The sequence below is a fragment of the Ahaetulla prasina genome, chromosome 2, assembly GCF_028640845.1.
Source record: "Ahaetulla prasina isolate Xishuangbanna chromosome 2, ASM2864084v1, whole genome shotgun sequence".
In the NCBI taxonomy this organism is placed as follows: Eukaryota; Metazoa; Chordata; class Lepidosauria; order Squamata; family Colubridae; genus Ahaetulla; species Ahaetulla prasina.
The window spans coordinates 241,304,514-241,329,082 of NC_080540.1; the positions used below are offsets into that span (position 1 = coordinate 241,304,514).

At 38.3% G+C, this 24,569-nt stretch overlaps 1 protein-coding gene across 1 annotated transcript in view; it reads left to right on the plus strand.

The window, feature by feature from the left end:
- The window catches only part of SPIN1 (spindlin 1), a 58,177-nt gene that overhangs the window by 12,313 nt on the left and 21,295 nt on the right, over nucleotides 1-24,569 (plus strand). The window contains exons 2-3 of the mRNA XM_058166574.1: nucleotides 1,648-1,709; nucleotides 21,620-21,819. Coding sequence (XP_058022557.1) covers nucleotides 21,768-21,819 — 52 coding nt within the window. The 5' untranslated portion in view covers nucleotides 1,648-1,709; nucleotides 21,620-21,767. The remainder of the gene's footprint in view (nucleotides 1-1,647; nucleotides 1,710-21,619; nucleotides 21,820-24,569) is intronic.

Below are 24,569 nucleotides of genomic sequence, written 5' to 3' on the forward strand. Positions count from 1 at the left end.
ACTCTGGGGATTGGAGTCGGCCGTCCTCTACCTCGCATCCGTCGTTCAAGACCTGCTGGTCCCGGGGTATTCGAATTACTCGTCCACTACGTCATGTATGTTACTTCGGACCTGCTGATGCCTCATGCATCTGGACAGAGTATAATACTCAGAGAAGCAGAGTATTACCCATACATGGATGATCTTCCCCCCTATGCCGAGAAAGGGCGTGTCGGGTAAGGCCAATGCCCCATTTTCTTCCGCTGTCTAAACAATGAATTATTATATATAGGGGGCAATTGGATACATAAATGTTTTTACACACCCACACACACATATTGGGGCAGACCAGGTGCTTCGACAGAAAAACAATCTCCCCCCCGGCTCAAGCTGATAAAGGGAGGAGAACGTGTGGCTCAGAGGTTAATATAACTGCCTAATATGCAGGCAGCCCAAGTTTGAATCTGATAAGGGTATGGCTAGCTGATGAGAGATAAATAGCTCAAAATAGATCTATACTAGTCTCCCATTATTTCTTTAATTTCTTTATCAGCAAATATATATTTTATTATGTGTGTGTGTGTGTGTATGTGTGTGTTTTCTGAGGTTTTCGTGGGTGTTTGTATGTAGGTCTTTGGTTATTTGGGTTTTCTCCTGCATAAAATTGGAAGTGTCTTGGCGACGTTTCGACGAAGTCTCATTCGTCATCTTCAGGCTTCAGCTTCGTGCTTCTAGGGTTAGGGTTAGGGTTAGGGTTAGAAGATGACGAATGAGACTTCGTCGAAACGTCGCCAAGACACTTCCAATTTTACACAGGAGAAAACCCGAATAACCAAAGACCTACATATATATACATACATACATACATACATACATACATACATACATATATATATATATACACATATACAAGCACACACACATACATATAGATAGATATATCAGACTGAAAGAAAAAAGAGAAGGACCTGGTTTGGTTAACCATTCTTCTTGCAAGTTTGATTGGCTTGGAGACTGGAATGAGATCAGATTAAACACATAGCTTGATAATCCAAAAGTGGTTTTCCAAAAATGGTTTTCTTGGAGCACACTAATATACTTTCAGAGTTGCAGTAACATTTGTATTTTCTTACAAGACAGGAAGGGATCTCGAGGCTGCTTTTCTGAAAAAGCATGCTAAATACTGTTTTTAACCAAATAACAGCTAGATAACATGAGGAACTGATGTAACTCTATAATTTTTTTTCTAGATTAGTACAATATTTTTCGAAGTGGGGATTTCAGTTGACCTTGGGAATGTATCATATTTTGTTAATAATCCTGGCAAAAACTACATGTAATTTCGTTTTATAGAATAAACCTCAAAAGTAGTAGTTGCACGCTCATTCATTTTTGTCATATGAAGCAATATTATTGGAAAGTTTTGAAAGGGTCCTGGGAAAGTAGAGGGATGAGTAACATTAACAAGGAATCTGACCATTTCCTTCATATAAGTTGCCATGTAAAAATTTCAGTAACATTTAGACCAAGATAATTTCTCACCTAATATATTCTAAACGTTAGATAAAAAGGAGCATCAGGTTGATATATTTGATAAGATGGGTTGATTGATCCAAGGCTTCAGATATAATAGCATTGGGATTAAACTATAAATATTTTCACTTGTAGGTCAAAAAAGGGAAGCAAATCCCAGGCTGTCCATCTAATGGAGGTCAATAAGTGTTTTTTAAGTAAGTAAAATGATATTATTCATAATTTTCTTAACTAAGCTTTAAAATATGGAAAATTGTTATATTCTAACTTAAGTGTGATGCTTTGTGGTGGTTCTGCTTTGACTGTATTCATAAGGAAAACCAGTCTAAAGGGAGAGAGACCAAGATGTCTGTGGAGAAACCAATATAATATGAAATTCTGGTACTTTGGTTGAACAGCCATAGTATAAGATTTAAGTAATACTTCTAATATCTGGTATCATCCTATAAATTCAAACTCATAAATCCAAGTTTGAGACATTTACTCAAAGTACATGAACAATGCTAATACTTATCTCCTTAAAGTGAATTCTGCTTAGGAAATATTCCTCCTAGCAGAAAGTAAGTAGATAGATAAAAAGTCTTGTTTTGCCAAATTCTTTTTCTGTAACAACGTTGCCTTTTTGTGCCTCCAGTTTGAGTCATGGTTGACTGTAGGCATCTCTGCAGATGAGAGAAATGACAGACCACTGTGAAGAACAAAAGACTGGCAAATAGATATATCTTTCAAATCTCTCAAAAGATTCGGAGATCGCCTTGAGTATTCTGCATGGCAGCTCCTAGTGAGGAGACCCTAAAATGGTGGGTTTGAGCACAAGGTTCCAAGGGAGACTTTGCTTTCAGCAGCAGTAGCAAAGGCTTTCATAAGGTCATTAAACTAGATACTTTCTAATCACATTTAGAAATGCTTAGTTTAAACAATTCGTTAGAGATTTTCAAGATGGAAATTTAATTTGATATCTGTTGAATTTTAGAAAAAATTTAAAATAATGTATAGTTGTCACAAATAAAAAAGGATTTTGATATAAGAATTGCATATATTGGACATGTATTTAGATTTTTGGTTGTTTTTGCTTTAAGATTTGAAAAATAAGTATAGAATTAAATAATATACTTGTGGGAAATGACGAAAATGGAAATAAACTCATATTAGGAACTAAGTCTTGATGAAAGTTGTAAATGGCAGTAGAAGAAATAAAGAATCAAGCAGAAAAAGGTTAAAATAGCTAAGCCAGCTATAACCTTTTTCTTATCTTAAAAAAAAAAGTTTGTCAGAGTGAGCATAGCATGACTATTTTGAGACAACCAAGGAGCAAAATACAGTAAACAGAGGTTTGTCTTTCAAATAGTGGTTTATCTACTGTTGTGACCTAGGCTTACTGAGTTATTACAATACACAATTAGTCCCAAAAAATCTATTTTATTGTAACAGCTGAGAGTTATGTTCCTTCCCAGCTGAGTCTCAATTAGTTGCAAAAAAAGTCTTCGGAAGAAGTCCGTCAGGATAATCACCAACCTTTATCTTCTTTGACACATTGCCCAAAACCCCACGGAGTTCAGAAACGAGATGCCAACTAGAAACAGAGTTAGCAATGTTGCTTTTCTGCAAAAGGTCCAACTGCCTTTGTTTCTCTTTTAAGTCTTATAGGAGGGGCCAAACATCTCCTGGCCTTACTCTGAGTCGTCCCTTCTGCTTTAGCTGCTCTTGCCTTCTGGCAGCTGTGTGCATGCGTGGACTAGAACATGCTCCTCCTGTTCCTATGCCTCCTTCACATCACTCCCAGATGGCCCTGGCCCATCTCGTCCAGGCCTTCCCCAGAATCCAGGACTGGCCCATATTCCTTCCCAGCTTCCTCACTGTCCAATTCTGTTGCCAGCTCCGCAGGCTGCTGGGGGACCACAACTTCTACAAGGAATATATACATACATATACTAGGCAAAATCAGGCAATCAATCATCAACTATAGCACGGGTACACCCTCTCTTTTATATACAACCTCTTAAAGTCATATCACCCCAAAAACTTTGCTGACTCATTCCCTGCCTTATACATTGCAGCAGCTGGTCAGCTCTTAAAGTATTTCCCTGACAAGTTTTTTGATACATGGACTGAACTATTAATAATTAATGTCTCAGAATGGATGTAGATTTTAATGGATACATTTTGAAGATGGTGAGAAAATTTTGAAAAAACAATTTATCCAACATAGACGTTACAGCATCTGAAGGCATGAAAGGCAACAAAATTACCAAAATAAGAATATATAAACACAAAGGATTTGGAAATTGAATAGCTGCAGTAAGAAATCCTGGATGATGGCTCCTTAAGGGATTTACAAAGTAGGGTGAAAGTTTCAAAATCTTATAAATGCTAAAGAGTAGTGAAAGATCAAATCCTGTCATGCTGTAAGAATGATTTAAAGGTCTAAGTCAGTGGTAGTCAACCGTGTCCCTACCGCCCACTAGTGGGCATTCTAGCTTTCATGGTGGGCAGTAGGGGTTTTGTCCGATACTGAAGCACTTTCCTTTTTTTAAATTTAATAGACTTTTTAAAAAAAATTCATAGCATTATTTAAAAAAAAATTCATTAGGTTTTCATAAAATTCCCCGTGACAATTTAAATTTCTGAAAATATACGATTTGTATCGCCCGTGCATAAGTTTAGTTCCCGTTATGTAAGTGAAACTAAATGGCGCTATAGTGCGACTGCAAACAAAAGAGCCTCATCCCAGAATAGCTCGCGCATCTCCCCCCCACACCATCCAGCTGTAACTGACAAGCAGAGCCGGTAGCTGGCACCCCCCCAAACCCAATCCACGATGCGCAAGTGGCATGCGCAGACGAGGATACACGGCGCATTACTGTGGAACTGGTGGGCGGTTAGAAAATTTTACTACTAACAGATACAAAAGTGGGCAGTAGGTATAAAAAGGTTGACTACCCCTGATCTAAGTTGTGCAGAACAGAAAGAAGGAATATAAAGGTAGAGTATTTGACCAAGGACAAAATATTGGATATTTCTTATAACAGCTAATGGACTTTTTGATGAACTAAGATTGAAAAGATGGATGATTTTTGGATTGCATATAGATAAAAGGCTATGGAAAGAAAAAGTATTTTTTCATTGTAATTTTAAAAGTGTGTTAAAAGTAATGTTAGCTTATGCTTAGTGTGATGAAGGTTGAAAGCCAGTTCTTTATTTTCAGGGTAAGGATGATTTAATAGCTGACCAGCTGCTATAATGTTGTAATACTATAATGATGATGCAATGGTAGCAATGAGTCAGCAGGGTTATTTGACTGCTACCACTTTAAGAGGTTGTAATATAAGAATGGCCCTGTGAGGGTGTGTATCTCTCTCTCTCTCTCTCTCTCTCTGCATAGGTCCTATGCTTCCGTGCTATAGTTGATGATTGCCTGACTTTTCCTAGTACGTGTATGTATATATTCCTTGTAGATAAACCACTGTTTGAAAGACAAACCTCTGTTTACTGTATTTTGCTTCTGGGTTGTCTCAAAATAGTTACACTGTGCACACTCTGACATTTATTATTTGTTGCATTTTTCTTTTACAGGTGGTCCCTGGGTTAAGAATGTCCAACTTACTGACAACTCGTACTTACGAACAGGCTGCCTATTACTAAAAACAACACTCTTCTTCCTTGAGCTGATGAACTGCTGAAAGTGTGCAGTGTTTTCATGAACTGCTGAAGTAGTGTGATTTTAATATACAGCCCGTTTTCAGCAATTCATGAAAGAGAATTCGATCCGCCATTTTTAGTAATAGATAGTCTGTTCATGAGTTCCAACTTAACATATAAATTCAATTTAAAGACAGACTTAGGGAGTGGAATTCGTTCGTAACCCAAGAACTGTCTATAATTTTTTCTTCTAGTTTTTTTCTTTTTTTTTTCCTGCATCTTCTGAATTTTAATTGTTTTTTTCTTCTAGTTTACTTTGTATTCATTTTTACTACATTTATTAAAAATCTCAATAAAATTATTAACCAAAAACTCCTCTTTGCCAGTGTGATATAATGGTCAAGTTGCTAGGCTTGAACTGGGGAGACCGACAGCCACAGAAGTTCAATGCATTACCTGGCACCAGGTACTTTGACTCAACCCAATCTATCTCACTGGGAAGTTGTGAGGAAAGTAGGAAAAAAATAAAAAGGGCCACACAAATTTAACAAATACTGTTTTGGAACTTTAAAATTTTCTGCATGAAATTTTAGAAGCTTGAGAAAATGGAAAAATATATCATCCTTTTCTAATTCAATATTGTGAGACAAAACCATTACTGCATTATGCATTTTGCTTGAGGGAGGGAGGAAGTTTGGGAATCTCAGAATTAATGCAGTGAGCATTGAGGATCCTTGATTGCTATAGAGGGGTGTAAAAGAAAACAGCACCAGATGGGAGAGCAAAATCAAATGTATTGTTCCAGAGGACTTGACTGCCTCACTGAAATAAATGTTCTCCACAACAGGGAACAGAACTCTTGTCCAATAATTCTCTTGAGCCTGAAAGTTTGAAATTACTCTTCAGCTTTCTGTATGAGCAGAGAGACTTGACACCGTAGTCTTTTCTGGCTTTGATAGGCCTGCTGGTCACATACATGTATGTTATTGAAATAATGCTTAACTTACATGTATGAGTGGATGAATGAAGATATGCAGTTAGTTCAGTACAGTCAGAGCAATATCTCTCTCCTAGATAAAAGCTGGATGATGGTGATACTTGCCAGTAGTAGTATTTACATATGTAATTTACATGCGAATTCTATTCACCTACAAAGCCTGTTGGGAAATTTGTAAAATAATTTGGTGTTAATTCTGCCTCTTGGACATACCGCACAAAACCAGTTTATTTTCAACTATAACAACATTAACACATTTATATCTTCCTCTGTTATTCTTTTTTCATTTCTCATTTTTGACCTGTGCCCCAAACTCCCAAATTAGGAACAAATGTTACATGCATTTATTCAATATTGATATTCTCAAGATGTGATAGCAAGTTGACTTTATTGATTACAACTATAAATATAGCTGCTCAGAGTCGCCTTGAAGTGTGAGATAAGCAGCATATAAATTTAATAAATAAATGATAATATTCTTGAAATGTGTTTGAATATTAGTAGCTCGGGTTGGTAGTTAGGCTGTTGGTTTGAGCTCCGAGCTTGACAATTTGGTTGCAAACATTTCGTCACCATTCGAGGAGACATCATCAGTGTGTTTTGAATTGCGCTTTGTCAAAACACAGATCTTTAACTTTTTATGAGTTGCAAATTAGTCTGAATTTTGTTCGTTCGGATAGTTCTGACAGCTGAGCACAATTCAAAAGGCACTGACAATGTCTCCTCAAATGATGATGAAACATTTGCAACCAGAGCTCAAACCAACAGCCTAAGATAATATTCTTGTTCTAACATTATAAAACTCAGTTTATAAAATTAAACTTGACATTGCCAAATTATGCATTCATGTGCATGCTTTGTGAGCAAAGAAGCTCACAAAACCAGTTCACGAAACTGGTTGAATTTAATCCCTCTAATCAAGGTATCAGTCTGAAAGAGATGCTTAGGCAATAACTCACTTAAAATATATTTGGCCAAAAGGGCATAGCCATAGAATATGTACTGATAAGGGTATTTCTGAGTGTACCCCACCCCACTTTGTTAACACACATATATGCAGTGGCCATTTTGTAGCCAATTTAAAAATAATAATAGTTACGATTAGCATTATACATGCACAAGAAAAATGATTCCTCTTTCTGGTGAGCAGAACCTGTTTCTGAAAAAGAATACTGGAAGGTTCCATTCGGATAACTGCCATCACAGTTAACACAGAGGTACACATATATTCTGTTTTGAAATTAGAAATAATGATGTGCAAAAAAGACTGGGTAAGAGATTAAAATTATGTTAGTTGGATAAAAGGTAATTAGCATGGATATCTCTATGATTTTTATAAAACTAAAAATCTAATAGACATCTAGAGATCAGAAAGAACTTGGAAAGATGCTATGTTAAAGATGGGACAAGGACAATAGAATATCTTCACAGACATGTATGGAAGGATTATATGTTTCTTAACCAACACGTCTTTGGGCAGCCAAATATAAGGGCGAACAAAAATAGAACTTTTATAGAACCAAATCAAAATGTCCCAAGAGAAACAGAAAATGGATGTAGATAAAAGCACCAAAAACTAAAGGATGAAATCTTAACTAGGACAGAAGAAAGCTAAGAGCAAAGGACTGAGAACAGGAAAGAAAGTTGTATAATATCAAATGAGGCCCAAATTGAATCCTGATATATTATTAAATATTTCAAAAAGAAATCAAATTTCTGTAAAACTGGATTTTATTCTATGATTAATAACTTGAATTATTAGCATGTAGTATTTTGTTTCTATAAAATTGCCAAAGAATAAATAAAATGGAAATTGCTATATAAGTAGTCCTCAACTTACGACCATAATTGAGCCCGCAATTTCAGTCATAACTTGTGACCGTGATAAAGCAGGTAACTATGTGACCACACGATTTTATAACCACTGATTTTTGCGGTGGTTGTTAAGAAGACACCACAGTCGTTAAGCAAACCCATTGTAAATGCTGGTTTCTGGCAAAAATGTTGTAAATTGCATGTACGTTACCGTGGGACATGGAAATGGCTGTAATTGCAGGCTGGTTGCCAAGTGCCCAAAATGCAGTCATGGTGGGGGGACACGACACAACTGTCAGAACTTTGAATCTGGATCATAAGTAGCGTTTATGGAGTCTGTTGTAACTTCAAATGGTTCCTAAATGACCGGTCATAAGTCAAGGACTATACTGCACAAGATACTAACTCAAGTTTTTCTTTTGACAAGAGTGTAGCATTGCCTAGAATTAAAATCAAGTAATAGACAGCTATCATGGTAAATGTTACTATCTTATTTTATTGTAATCTCCTATCTGGTGTCCTTTTAAAGTTTGGTTATGTGGTACATCCTCAGTATTCTCAGATGTTTTATCTTTGAAATAACTGGTCTCTAATTTGCCTAAAGGCTCATTAAGATTTATTTCTAGAATATTTAAATCCTGAACTAATATACAATACTTTTGGGAGTATAAGACACACCTTCCCCCCCCCGCCCCCCAAAAAAAGAGGGTAGAAATGTTGGTGCATCTTACATATATTATACAATGTGTCCTGCAGAGGGTTTGGAAAGCCTGCAAAGAGCTCCTGGGGATTGAGGAGGACAAAAACTTTATTTTTCTTGTTTACCTCTTTGAAATCTTGATGCGTCTTATATTCTGGTGTGTCTTATAGTCCAAAAATATAGTATACATCTTTGGCAAAGTTGTCAAACTTTGAAATGTAGTTAAATAGGTTGAGTATAGGCATCCCACATATGAAATTAAATTAATATGTGAAATGAAGAGATTTTCCTTGATAGAGGAATGCTTCAGTTTTGTTATCTGAATAGCAATCTAACTTAATGTTATTATCTAAAATTATTACAATAAATATTTTCCAAAAGATACATCTGCCTCTTTCCTTCAGCATATAAAATAGAATAATGAAGCAGTGAGAATTGAATTAGGTTTTTTGTTTCCATATATGCTCATATGGTTTTCTTGCTTCAAAATCACTCTTAACTTTTTCTTTAGGAAAGGTCATGTAAAGCTGAACCATTGTGGTTCTAACAACTCAATTTAGAAACCCCTTCTGGTAATAATAAGATTTGTTGTTTATTTTTGTAATTGTTCAGTCAGGTCCAGCTCTTGGTGAGTTAATACATGCTACTCTGACAAACACAGCTTTCAGTTGTTCGATGTTGATCTTTGTATCAGTTTTGATGTTACCAAGCCGTCATCTTTGCTTGTCCCTTTTTCTTTTTTTGTTCCACTAGCCATTTCTAACATCATAGATTTCTCCAATGAATTGGCATGCATAACATGGCCAAAGTAAATCAGATGTAGTCTTGTGATTTTGACTTCTAGTGAATTGACTGGTTTTATACAATTCCGCACCTCTCTGTTGGTTGCTGGGGCTGTCCATGGTATATGCAATAATTTATGCCATCACCATAGTTCAAAGGCTTCAATTCTTCTATCAGCCATACTTGGTGCCCAACTCTCACGACTATATATCATCATAGGGAAGATTATTGCCCTAACTACCCTACTTTTTGTATTTATATCAATATTTCTGCTTTTCCAGAACTTATTCATATTAATCATTGCAGTGTGGCCTAAGGTTATCCTGCATTTGATTTCAGGAGTAGAACTGCCATCATGAACAGTTTTTGATTTAAGGAAATAACTTTCTCAAATCAATTTCTTCCTTATCCATTTTAAATATTTCATGTCTGCAGCTATTGTCGTCGTCTTTGTTTTCCCAAAGTTAAGACTCAATCCTACTTTTTCACTTTCATCCTTGATTTTCCAGAACATATTTTCCATTATTTTCAGCCAATGGTATTATATGATCTGTGTTGTTGTTGTTGTTAGTTCGAAGTCATGTCCCACCCATCACGACCCCATGGACAATGTTCCTTCAGGCCTTCCTGTCCTCTGCCATCCTCTGGGGTCCATTTAAGCTCACACCTACTGCTTCAGTGACTCCATCCAGCCATCACGTTCTGTTGTCCTCTTCTTCTTTTGCCCTCAATCTTTCCCAGCATTAGGCTCTACTCCATTGAGTCCTTCCTTCTCATTAGGTGGCCAAAGTATTTGAGTTTCATCTTCAGGATCTGGCCTTCTAAAGAGCAGTCAGGGTTGATCTCCTCTAGGACTGACTGGTTTGATCGCCTTGCAGTCCAAGGGACTTGCAGGAGTCTTCTCCAGCACCATAGTTCAAAGGCCTCAATTCTTTGGCACTCAGCTTTTTTTATGGTTCAACTTTCACAGCAACTGGGAAAACCATAGCCTTGACTATATGCACTTCAGTTGGCAGAGTGATGGCTCAGCTTTTTAATATGCCATCTAGTTTTGCCATAGCTTTCCTCCCCAGGAGCAACCATCTTTTAATTTCTTGGCTGCAGTTCCCATCTGCGGTGATCTTGGAGCCCACGAAAATAAAATCTGTTGCTACCTCCATTTCTTCTCCATGTATTTGCCAGGAATTGAGAGGGCCAGATCCCATGGTCTTATTTTTCTTAATGTTGAGTTTCAGGCCAACTTTTGCACTCTCCTCCTTCACCCCCATCAAGAGGCTCTTAGTTCCTCTTCACTTTCTGCCATTACATTGGTATCATCTGCATATCTAAGGTTGTTGAGATTTCTCCTCATGTTACATATACATATACCTAATATTATTTATTGTTCTTCCCACAGTCTTCACTCCAACATCGGGCAGTTCCAGATCTAACTTCCGCATGATCATTTCAGCATATCGATTGAACAAAATTGGTGATAAAATACATCCCTGTCTAATTCCCCTATTGATCCTTAAAATCAGCTTTATATATTTGTTTAAATTCTGTTTTGCTAGATATAATACAATTAATAGATAACAGATCCTTATCTCAGCCACTTCTGGGATTCAGTAAAAGGTCTCTCTTTTAGATCTTAATGAGCAAATAGGGACACATTAGATAGTATGGATTATATAGTGAGAATCTGGAAGTTAGAAATAATATCTTTTTTTAAATAAAGTCTATATTTATAGTCTTTAGTCCAATCTATATATAGATTGGAAATCAATTGTAAATATTAATAATTGAGAATTGATTAAGAATAATTGTGAATATTAATAAATATAAATTATTTCCAAAGATATATTTGGTTACATAGGCTACATGAAGTCAAAAAAATACATCTTACAAAGAGTAACAACAAACATAAAACATATGTGATGCCTAATTTCAATGAAGGCAAACAAAGTCATAACCAAAATTCAACATGGGTTTGTCAAAAACATCATGCCACATAAATCTTATTGCATTCTTTGACAAAGTGACAAAATTTGACAAAGTGGACCAGAGAAATGCTGTGGATAGACTTCAGTAAGACATTTGATAAAGTAGACCATAACCTACTACTTGATAAGATAGAAAAAGTGGGTTAGACAGCATCACCACCAGATGGATTCATAACTGGCTGAACAACCACTGAATGTGTAGTTCTCAATGGAACTGCATTTACATGGAGAGAAGTATGCAGTGGAGTACCACAAGGCTCTGTTTTAGGCCCAGTACTCTTCAACAACATCTTCAATGATTTAGTGAGGGATATATAGGGAACTCATCAAATTTGCAGACGACACCAAGGTGGCAGTAATAGCCAACACTCCAGAAGATAGGCTTAAGATACAGAAAGGCAGACTTGAACACTCAGTGCTCTCTAACAAAATGAAATTCAATGGTGAAAAAAGTAAAAGCCCAGCGGGGTGGTGGTTGGCCCAACAGAAGCACCCCCATTGGTGAGTTGGATGATGGAGAGGCGTGGCCCAGCTCTCCCACTCTTTGGCACCTCCAAACGTGAGCTGCCACCTTTGAAATATGCCATGCCTTTGAGAAAGCAGGGCAGCAATGACTGGGTCTGTGGGGAGGGCAGTGGAGGCATCAGGGTTGCCCCCCCTCCTCAGCAAGCCAGGCCTGGGTGAGCACACAGAATTGTGGGCCGAGCGCTGGAGCGTCAGAAGGCACGCTCCCATGTCACCCCAACATGCATTTCTAGCGTGCGGTCCACTGTCCCTAAGTGGGATTGAATGGTAGGTAGGGGGAAGGGAGCAGGGGGAAGGATAGGGGAGCTTCTAGGAGGAGAAGCCCGGCTGGCTTTCCTTTTGGTGTGGGACGGGGGTCGGGGGTGGGGAAAGACCCAATAAAAATCTAATTTCCCCTAATAAATGGGGAAAATAAATACCCGGTGGTCCCAAAAGGGGGGTGGGATCTGTTTATCAGAAGATCAGAGAGGAAATCAGTTGAAATCTGGGCAGGAGGCTATTCAGAGAGGGATCTGCTTGGATCTCTTCTTCCCTCCCCCTTAGATTCCTCTCTCCCAGCTTTCTTCCCTAGCCTCGTTTTAAGGGGAGGGGGAAGCAAGATGAGACAATAGTAGCTAAAAGGTAGCAAGGGGGGGTTATGGTTTATTAAAGATGGGGATGGGGAAAAGATGCCATTCCTTTCCCAAGACTCAGGGAAAATGGAATAAAAATAGGTGTGTGTGTGTGTGTGTGTGTGTGTGTAAATAACAGCCCAATACAGCTTCAGCCACAAACAATAGCTGCTGTTGTGTTTGCTGAGAGCTTCTAAGCTACACAGCATTCTTTAATAAATACTAACAATAACAAACCATAATATACAGGATTAAAGGAAGGAAAGTGAAATCAGAGGAGGGGGGAAGGAGGGAAGGAATAAGGATGTGATGGCCCTCCAGAGGCTACTGCACTACACTTCCATCATTCCTGAGTTGTGCTGCTAAAGAAATCCAATGCCATCAGGGAGAAGTCAAGTTGTGAAAGAGTGAATGAAATTCCTCACAAAACCTCATTATTCAGATTAAATTACCATGTTGGCACTTTTTGATAAATAAGTGGGTTTTGGGTTGCAGTTCAGACATTTGGTCCCTAAAAGGTTCGCGATCACTGCTCTCATTCATTCAAGTATGAAGGCATAGTGGCTTAGTGTCTTAATGACACTGGAGATGGTCTCTGCTCCAGTGGTTCGAACCCTAGCGCTGCATGGTGGAGTGAGTTCCCGTCATTTGCTCAGCTTCTGCTCACCTAGCAGTTTGAAAGCATGTTGTATGCAAGTGATAAATAGGTACCACTTCGGTAGGGAGGCAAGCTAGGCAGGCAGCAGGTTTCTGTCAACTCTGAACCTGCTTGGTTGTGACACTCCTTTGCAAGGCAAGGGGAGGGAGGGGCTCCTTCGATGACGCAGATGAAGCTAGCTTGCTTTTCTGTGGCACACCATAGGAAACATTAGAGAATTTCCTATTAAAAAACTAGTAAATTGGTAGCCAAATGACTACTCTGCATTATGACGCCATATGCTAATAATAATGATAAATAACAACAACAACAACAACAGACTAAAGCTTTAAATCCAGAAAGATAGTTTTAAAATTGTTAGGATTTTAGGAATGTATTGATTGAGACGTTCCCATTTTGCCCATATCTACTCTATGAATTCAATTTTTTTATTTATTTACCTTTGAATTTTGTATTTTTGAAAGGAAATCACTCATCCAATATTTCAGTTAATTTCTCTTCTATTACCAAGTTGAACATGCAAGAATTAGAAGTTTTATTGTTTGTGTGGGCTACATCATATTTATCCTTCTTTTCTTCCTAGCATTTTCCTGAAAGTGCATTTTTTAAAATCAAAACAGTTGATCCATTGGTTGTGACAGGAATTGGCTAGCAGGCTTCTCACCTGAGCCTCATGTTTGTGGGCTAGGAGAATGACTGGCCCAAAGTCATCCATCTAGCTTTCATATCTATGATGGGACATGGAACTCATAATCCCTTGGTTTCTAGCAGGGGTGAAATCTAAAAAATTTTTGCTACCTGTTCTGTGGGTGTGGCTTGGTGGGTGGGTGTGTCCTGTGACTGAGTGGGCATGGCCAACTCAATGTCCCTCACAGCCATGCCCACTCAGTCACAACCCCCCCCACCAAGCCATACCCACAGAACCCAGTAGGAATTTTTTTAACATTTCTATTCTGCCCATTCCCTGAGGCCCTGGAGTCGCCACCTGCTCGCCGCCTGCCTCAACCGGGTCGGGGAATGTACCATTCCCCGACACCAGCCTTGTCCCGGAGCCGCCGCCCGCTCTTCCTTCGCCACGTGGCATATACTTACTTTCCTCCAGCGGGCTGGCTGCCAAGAAAGGCAAGCATCCAAAAGTTACCGGAGTTGCTCTCCTTGAATATGCCGCCTTGTTCTATGCGCTGGCTGCGCAAGCACACACCCAACCTGCCGCTGATAAATGAAATAAACGGTGTACGCTTGCACAGCCGGTGCATGGAACAAGCAGCAATGGCGGCAGCATATTCAAGGAGAGGGACTCCAGTAACTTTTGGACGCTTGCCTTTCCTGGCAGCCAGCTGCTGGAGGAAAGTAAGTATACGCCGCGTGGTGAAGGAAGAGCGGGCGGTGGCTCCATCGCAAGACTGGTGTCGGGGAATAGTGCATTCCCTGACCCAGTTGAGGCAGGTGGCAGCTCCGGGGTCTCAGGGGAATGAGGCATCCCTGGGCCCTGACCAAAGGCAAAGGGCCAACGGGCAGCGGGCGGGCAGCAGCTCTGGGGAATGGCCGGAATCGGGGAATGGTGCATTCCCTGCTCGGTTGGGGCAGGCGGCGGCTCCAGGGCCTCGGGGAATGGGCCCCGGCCCCTGACCGAAGGACGAACAGGTGGCGAGCATTCTTCCCGGTGTCCCGGTGTCCAGCTTGCGAAGGCTGGACTGCGGGCTGTGGACTGGTTCGGGGGCGTGGCCAGCCAGCGATTGCTACTGGATCGGCGAACCAGACCCAATCTCTGCTAGCTACTCGCCTGATCCGGTCCAATCCGGTAGCATTTCACCCCTGGTTTCTAGCCCAGTACCTTAACCACTTCATCAAACTGATTTTCATTTTATGTTTGCATCAATAATTTTAAGAAATGCTTAAATCTAGTCTAAATTTTATAAATATGATTTAATTAAAAACATGTAAAGAGTCATTTTAGCCACCTTATAATTTTCCAGATGTTTATTATAATGGTCAGAAGCTTTTCTGCATATAAAGAGTGATGGTAAATTTAAACCTATTCTTGGATGCATATTTTAAGTTGTTCAGACTGTTTTAGTGGACTTAATATGATTATTGTCCTGGTTCAGAATGCTGGATGATCACGGGAAGCAAGCTATTAGAGCAGTTTCATCAGTTACTGGTTTGTTCTTTGCCATATTTTGAAAGTCTCTTTCCATAATTTAAATTGTAAATGTGTTGTCATTAGTTTTAATTCATTAGGGTTTCCTGGATTGGTTTGATTTGATTTTGCTTTATTCTTAATTGTATTATACTGTATATTGTTTATTATTATTAGCTAATTTGGGTACTATTTAGCAAAAAAGGGGACTATGAAGAGAAAATATTAATCAAATGCAACATAGAGACTGGGTGTTTTTGTCCAAGATAGTTGATTTATCTATATCTTGTGCAATTTATATTCAGTCTGAGAGAGATGGTGTATTTTCAGAAATAATTTATAGCTTGATTTGAACTATATGTACAAAGATCCACAACCTGTATCTTGTCTTTAAAAAATTCAGATAAATTTTGCTGTGCAAACTTAAAAGTCTTGAGATGATGCTTGAGAGAGTTATTGATCAAAGACATTGGCTTATGTGGGCAAGTCGACTTTTAAAAAGAAAATGAACAGGCTGTGTTGGATGGTCATCACCATATAATTTGCTTTTATATGCTGTCCTCTTCATATGAAAAGGAATATGAAATTAGCATTTCAATTTGAAGTGCATTCATTTTGAAGCAAATTTAATCTTCATACTAGATTTTGATTTGAAAATGCTTGGTTACCTATTTATGTGATCAGGAAGAGTAAAATTTTAGAGGCAATATAAATTCTAGTCATGAAATTCTAGTCATATGAAATTATTGTTTCCATGTTATTATCTCTGTAGTATTACTGGTACTTTTAGACTTGTAAAATTTTATTAATGTAGTCTTACAAAATAGTAGATTTGGGTCATAGTCTTGTTTCCTGTCTGCTATACCTGGGAGAGCTGACAATATTAAACATTCTTTCAATTTCCACAATTCAAATCTTCTAAATCCATATTATGCTTCTAAATCTTCCAGTCCTGGGAAATGCACTAATTTATATCCATTATTACAAAATAATAATTACATTATTACAAAAAGGGCCCAGAGGGAAGCAGGAAAGAGAACAGGGATATGCCCCTCCCATCTTCCCTTGTGCTAGACAACCTATGGTTTCTGGGAAGTATAGTCAGAAGGTGCGGGAGCACTGAAGTGGCCACAACTTTCCCAAATTTCATTTCGATGGAGTCATGTGTTCCAGCATTCTGTTTGTTAGCCCATTTATTGTTACTTTGGTTCAATAATTGTTGCTCTGTAACTTGTAATTTTGCCCAACTGAAGTTTACAGACAGACCCAATAGTAGGTTTCAATCTGGTTCTGATTGTGCCTCAATAAGAAAAGTAAATGTTTCTCTATATGGTAACTAATTTAGGTGCAAAAAAAATAAAAGCTGTATTATAAAAATAAAAGCTGTATTACTTGTATTGTAATCAGTTATATAACCGTGGAGGAATAAAATATTTTTCAAACTCAATTCAAACTGAATAGGGGACATTTGAAATGACAATACACAGTTACTGTACTCTGTAGAGACTATTTGAAAAAACCATCAGAAGAGCAAATATACTGAGTACAGCTAATCCCTAGGTTACGAGTGTTCATTTAGCGCCAGTTCGAAGTTACAAGATGAGTGCCCTCTAGTGTTTATGAGCAAGTCCCAAAATTACGAATTCTGCAGCACCATGGCAGTTGTTCGTCCTTATGAATGACTGCACAGGTCTGCAACATTCACTCTACTCACCCCGCTCCCCACGACTGCTTCCCTCTCCCATCCTGCCACACAGGACTAACCTTACAAGTTTCTTTACTTTTGAAGGAGAAGACAATTGATGGAAGCTCCTGAGTGCTGTAATATCGCGTGAGTTCAGGCACCCATCCTCTTTTGCAGAGACTGGGTGCCTGAACTCTCACGAGATCACGGACCCCAGAAACTTTAATTCTCAGCGCAAAAAGTATTTGCGGTACCTGTCTCCCGCTCCTCCCCCTCCTCCCCAACTACTTTTCGCCCAGACGGAGACCTGACACAGAGTGGAAGCTTTATCTACGTGCAAATGGAGCCTTTGAAAACAGAGGGATTCACTTCATTTTGAAACACCCCATAGGCACCTGTGAGGCCTTTGAAAAAGGAGGGAATCCCTCCATTTGTAAAGGCCCCATCTGCACACAGATGAAGCTTCCAGTCTCTGTCAGGTCTCCATCTCGGTGAAAAGTATCAAGGGGGAGGAGTAGGGGACAGGCACTGCAAACACTTCACGCCCAGGAGCTTCCATCAACTCGACTCTCCCTCAAAGGGAAATAAACCACAGCAGAGAGGAGACATCTTTCCAAGGTAAGTTAGTCCGGCATGGCAGGGAGAGGGAAGCATGAGGTATCTTAGTAGGTTGGGGAGGGTTAGGGTTAGTGTTCCATCACTAGGCACCCCCATGGCCTTCCCCACCATGATATACCTCGTGCACTTAATAAACCATGCATTTGCCCACGCATTAAATTAGCAAATGTATGGGTGAAAGCAGGGAGTGATCTCATTTAAGGTACGAGATTCACTCCCACGAATCCTTGAGGTACAAATGGAATGGGAAGGCTCCATTATATTTGTAATATAATTACAAGGACTACCTGTAATTCGGTATGTGGAAAATCTAGAAGACTATAGTTGGAGCTTAAATCTTACTGTTCACCTACACTCTACACGCTATTCTCTAAGAAAAAAAAACTAGTTACCGTACTGTACTGACTCCAAAGATAGGCTGTTTAATAGTGTATGTGTAAATCTTGAATCATGTAAGAAAGTGGATTATTTATATTTATTTTACATATTTGCATTCAGCATGCTAGGTTATGCACTTTAGGCGGTATATAATATTAAGTTATAGCATTTAAAATATCACAAAACATTAAATAAGTCTAAAATTTATAAAATGTAGCCACGTTTAATAGTATTGCAAAAAAACATTGAAAATCACACACGTGTCCTGACAACCATAAAACCCTAAGACCACAGAGACCAACTAGGAAGATCATTGTCTAAGGAATATTAGGAGATTCCCTGTTTGGGAAAGATTAGCTGATACAGCTGTAGAAAGTTGCCACAAGAGGGTGCCCAAATGCTATGTTTTTAGTTTGAGTCAAGCATACTGTCTTTATGTACTGCCTATGACTGTAAAACATTAAATATCCTCAAACATTATATGTTTGAGGATATGTATGCTTTCTAATGGCTGTCTTCCACATTCCATGGCCCTCGCCCCTCCCTTGTGGGATTCCCTCCACAGGGATTCTCTCTTCCCTCCTTTTCAGTATTTATATCAAACTATTGTCAGAGATCATCCACCTGTATGGAATTCTACATCATCGGTATGCTGATGGTACTTGGGTCTTTTGACCCCAGGTTGGCCAAGTGAGGCTGTTGAGGTTCTATCCTAGTGCCTGGAGCCTGTATAAGTTTGGATGGGTTGGAATCACCTCTGCCTTTCTTCCTTCCTTCCTTCCCTCCCTCCCCTCCCGATGCCCATCTCATTGCCTTGACTTTCAGCAGCTTACAAGGTTAAACATCTCCCCCCAAATAGTTATAAACATAACTAAAAAATAACCATAGAAATCAATAAAATAATGTTTAAGCTATTAAAAACCGTAAAAAACACAATCTGTGAGAGAGCACCATTCATTTTCCTAGAAATACAGCTATTTAGCAGGCTCTCCACCAGCTTCACTGGATCTCCATGATATCATCAGGCTCCTCCGAAATCCAACAAGAATCAGGGCCAGTTTCACTTGGGAGATGATGTTGCAAAGAGTGGGCCTGCAGCAGAAAAAGCTCTCCGGGGTCTTGCCAGATGACCCCATCATACGCAGGACCCATAACATTACCTTTCTACCAGTTCTGTGTCATTTCACAGCTTGACTACTATAATACACACTATGCGCGGCTGCCCTTGAAGACCACTGAAAACTTCAAATGGTCTAGATTAGAATGCAACAGAGCAGACAGTGATAGGCATGTCTCAGAATGCCCAAGTTAACACCTCTGCTTTGCAAGCTGTAGTGGTTGCCATTTTGTTTCCAGCAGCAATCCAAGATTGCTGTTCATAAAGCTATACATGGTGTAGGTCCTGGTTACTTGAGGTACAGAATAGATACCTTGCTTTTAGGCTATGCTTTCTTGTTCTGTCAGAATAGATTTCAGTTTTGCTTTTTTCCACAGATGCTCCTTTTGAACAGTTTCCTTGCAAAAATCCAGAGGAATTCTATCAGCTACACCATTGTTACATTGTGGTAGCTTTGGGTGCCATGATTTGCTCCTCTGTTGCATTTTACTTATTTTCCAAATCATTTTCTACCCATTAAGAGCAAATGGATTACCTGGATCTTAACTTCCCATTTTGCAAGGTGGATTGAGTTGCTCATCACCTTAGAATTTAATCTAAAGAAATTCCTCATGCCTTCTCATCTGTCCTCAAGGAGATCCTTACATATTGATTGATTCTGTGCTATCAAGTCAGTTACTACTCTTAACAGTCACATAAATAGGTTTTCTCAATGACGATATGTAGCTAAATATAAATCCTTTGAGGGCTTCATACAAAAGGAGCACGGACTCTTTATGAAGCCAGATTCACCAAATTTGAGTCTTTACTTCATTCATAAAATAACATGGCTCCTCTCATATAAGAATATACCTCATACCATTTCTTCTTTCCACCCTCCAGCAGACAGTACTCGTTTTTTTACAAAAAGTAATAAAAGCGCTTTACAAGTTTTAACTTGCCTATTTCCATCATTCTGTCTGGAAGATCTTTCTTCTTTCATGTTATCAAATCTTTCAAGCCTTATCTGTATGTGGTCGAAGTCCTTCTGATTGATCCCCAAGTCAATTGCCATCATAAAAGATGGCATTGTGACATCAACTCACCAACTGAGAGTATTATGTGCCTTGCATAGAAGTGATCCTTCTTTTATTTTCATGGGATAAGACTGTCATTTGTCCAAACTTTTCCTTCTTAAATCTGCTTTTGCATTCTACTTGGATTGGGCTATTAAATTGCCTACAGTGGTTTCCCAATTCTTCAAAACTGAAAGAGAAACTATTTTCTTGATGTTCAAATAGTGATTGACTTTCATTTGAAACTAAGATGAAAGACCCCTTTTAAAAATTGTGTCTCTCTTCCCAATGTTTTTCTAAAAGAAGAAAAGCATGAAGCTTTAGTGTGCATTGGCAAAATAACAGTGATCCTTTTGTATTAATGTAGGAGGAAAGCCATGTTGGTCTACAGTGACAAAAAAAATCAGAAGGAGCATGGTACCTTTTTTGACTAATACAAGTTTATGAAAAGGTTTTTGTAAGCCTCACTTTATTTCATCAGATGTAACTGGAATTTTTCATTGGTTTTCTGTGAATTCACACAACCATTCTACATGTTTTGGTGTTTCATTATGTTCTTAAAAACTGAGGGGAGTTAGCATAATCAAATCATGCTACAAATTCATGGTACAAGTGAGGCAGGGGGCAAGATTCCTTCCAGGAATACTATATAAGTCAGTGTTTCTCGACCTGTGGTCTGCGGACACCTGAGGGGCCGCCATATTGTCACGGGGTCCATAAAGTCTTGAAGAACTGTTAAATCTTTAGTTAAGCTTGTGGACATGATCTTTGGCCATAAAAGGTCTGTAAAGGGGGTCTGTGACGAAGAAAAGGTTGAGAACTATGGCTATAAGCTATAAAATACATTTAATGAACTGTGCACTGGCACATGATTTGTGTGTTTGAATTCATAGATTGTCACTCCAAGAAATCCCCCCCATCATAGATGAGTAACAAGCCCTTTTGTTCTCTTTCCATACAAATTGAAGAAAACTTGACTGTATTTTAAGAATTACCTGGTTTTGAAAAAGTCATATTAGTGAGAACTGATAACTTTGTTCAATCCAAAGAAAAATAAGAATGATAACAGCCTTACTGTACTATAATCCTTAGTGATTTAACAACATATTGGAAAGAGGTTGTTGTGTCTAGAGATCCTTCATCAGTGGAGTCTGAGAGAAGGAACAAGGAAGCCAAGTAATGAAACGTGTCATGATGTCACAACACAAACATTGCAACTTATATCTTTGTCAGGCATCATAATGCATGTGAATAAGGATGGAATTTGCAGTGTGCAGACACATGCAGATTGTTTTATCATTGTGACTTGTGTGGATATGTATGCCTTTCATCGGGCCAATTAGATGCACAGAATCTCTTACCATAATTCTATAGACTTTTTACTAATAATTTTTTTCATTTGCAGAATATTGTAATTGAAGATCATCAAGGGAAAATAATCCCATTTTGGAGTTTGGTATTATTATTCCAAGACAGAGAAACATTGCAGCTCCGCACAGAACTGGATTTTCACCCTAGTTTAGCAGCTTTGCTGCTCACTTAAATACTGATGAATGAAGACCCCATTTGGAAAGGCACCAGGTCAGCGATCCAGAGCTGATGCAGGTAGGTAGCAATATTATACTACATCCCAACAGTGGATAACAAACATTGATGGCTGTAGTTCCATATCTTGCATTGTGGTGCTTCTAGGTGTTGGAGGCCAGATGCCTGTACCTGAGAGTTCTGCTAGTTTCTTGCGTTTGTCACACTAGACATCCACTGCAAATGTAGACTGGCACATTCATTCTGGAATGCTCAACATGGCAAGAGGGACGTAAGAGGGTAGGTGATGTTCCTGCTGTTCCTTTAGAACTGTTGGCTACTAAAAAAAGAGATCTAGATCAGTTTCTCAGGAAGCCTCTTCGAAAATCCGAATCAGTTTAAAACTGATTGTCCTTACTCATTTCTTCTTTGTATATTATCTTGCATGTGCAGATGTCTGCCTAAATTTGTTTTGTCCTGATAAGGCTTTGGTTCTTTTTAATCAAAAACGATGTGCAGAAATATTTAGGCAGGCTTTGCTTATAGTCGCTATATGCAGCATGAATTAACCATGCTGAAGGACATAGGCCAGCTGTAAATTACAACTCATTCCTCATGCACTGTTAAGAATATTTGCATATAGGTATGGAGGATTTAGTTGAAGTTTTGTGCTGTCCTCATATTGACTTAATTTGACAGAATGTCTTTTGCTATTTATATCATTCCTTAAATCAGTTCAGGCAGGCTTTGCATTGTATAGTATAATATACTGCATATAAATATTTGGTTATTGCAGAGTGTTATCCCACAATAAATTTAAAATGTAGGACCAGGAATGGTGCTGGATTTTTGACATATATAGGTAAAGGTTGTCTGTGTGTGTGTATTACTAAAATTCTTATGTCTGTAAACTTGGGCAAAACAAGATGCCTCATAGGGCAACTATTTTTGAACCATGGTACCTTAAATAGATGAAATTAAAGAGTGTGTCTGAAGGGTTAGTACCTTAATTCCAGCTAATGAACAAACTTTAGTCAGAGTCATATTATAGGTTACTCCATATGGAATTATCTATTTCTGTTAAGATTTAGCAACCTAAATCTGACAAAAAAGAAGCATGCTATGTATTTAACTTTAACAACTTAGATCAGATAAAAACTTGCCAGCCAAAACTGATAATGTTAACCACAGATAACAATTGGCATAGATCAGGGCTGGGCAATTAATTTTCCCAAGTGGCCACACAAGGAGCTCAGATTGCTCCAAAGTCAACAGCGAGGGGCCCAAAGAATAACTAACTGGAGAAGAAGGGAGACTAACACTGGTGCAAATCGACAGTCCAGATCATGAAAAGGTTAAGTGCTGTTTTCAGTTGCCCCATATAGGTCTGAACCTGAGATTCAGAAAGACTCAAATTCTGGATAAGGGAAGCTTCAGGGAAGCAACCCACTGACTTTCAAAACGAAGGGGGTGAAGGAAAGCCTTTGGGCCCATTTTGGACCAAAGGAAATGTCAGCACCATAGACAGTGGCATGGATTTTGTTGGAGTAAAAAACGGAATGAAGCCCCATTGGATTGTGTGTTGAAAAGCTGGATTTGCAGGGGACTCCCTAACAAATACTAAATTGATTCATTTTTTTGAAGAAAGTGATCACCAAAAGAAAACCTGGACTATAATGTAATGTTGCAATTGCTATTGTAGGAAAAAAATGGTTGGAATATATGTATGAACATGTGTTTTTAAATTTATAAGGAAAGAAACTGATTTGCAGGATAAATGTTGTGTAATAGTGACAACAGAGTGAATGAAGCAAGTATGGCAAAGTTTTAGTTGATCGTGAAAATAATTTCACTATCCTACATGATGATTTCAATCACTGTAAGAAAACATGTCCACTTTGAAGGTGGAGACAAGTAGTTTATCACTTTCACATTCTGATTTAAGATTGAGACCCCCAACCAGAATAATATCAAAAGAAGGGTGAGTTAAAAAGATGAATTGGAAAATTAATGAAGACCCTAATAAAAATAACTTCACAGGATCCTAACTCACATGTAGATTTAAAGAGAAAAAGGTTAATTACTTGCCTTTAAAATAAAATCCAAAATCCCAAATCTCATATCTTCCATTTAATTGAAATTTGGCAATTTTATAAAATATTTTATGACATAATTATCGTAGAGCATTTTATGAGATTAATACAAAATGTCATAAACCTTTTCTGTGGTCATCTCATAATCATCTCTTAATATGTATAGGAATATATATATATATATATATAGACTACTTTCAAGGCAGATACATTACTGTATATCTCCCTGAACCTTTAAGAACTTTTCAGAACGTATGAAGCTCTGCCATTGTTGAAAGCATTGAGGAATCTGGTAAGGAAATATCTCTGAAACAATTAACTAATGGATGGTGTGTGTATGTGTGTGTGTGTTGTAGTGAATATTGCATGTGACTATGGCTACATTTTAATATTAAGTTTTGATTATTACAGGTTTAAAATGTAGGACCAGAGACAGTGTTGGATATTTGACATCACTACATAATTGATTCTTCAGCTACACTGCAGAAGAGCGACACTAATTAGTTTATTTCTGGGTTCAAAGTGTTAGTGATCATCTTAAAAGCCATTTCACCCCATAAGCAGTATAAGTTTTGTCTGAGGTTATTATCTGTTTGCCTTGCCTATTCTTACTAGCTAATTCTCATTAGAAATGTTTATAAATACTTTTTAGATCTTTTTCCATTTTTAAATTTGTATGTTTTTAATGTTATAAGCCATTCAAAGCATATATGCATGGGATATAAATATTCCTTGTTG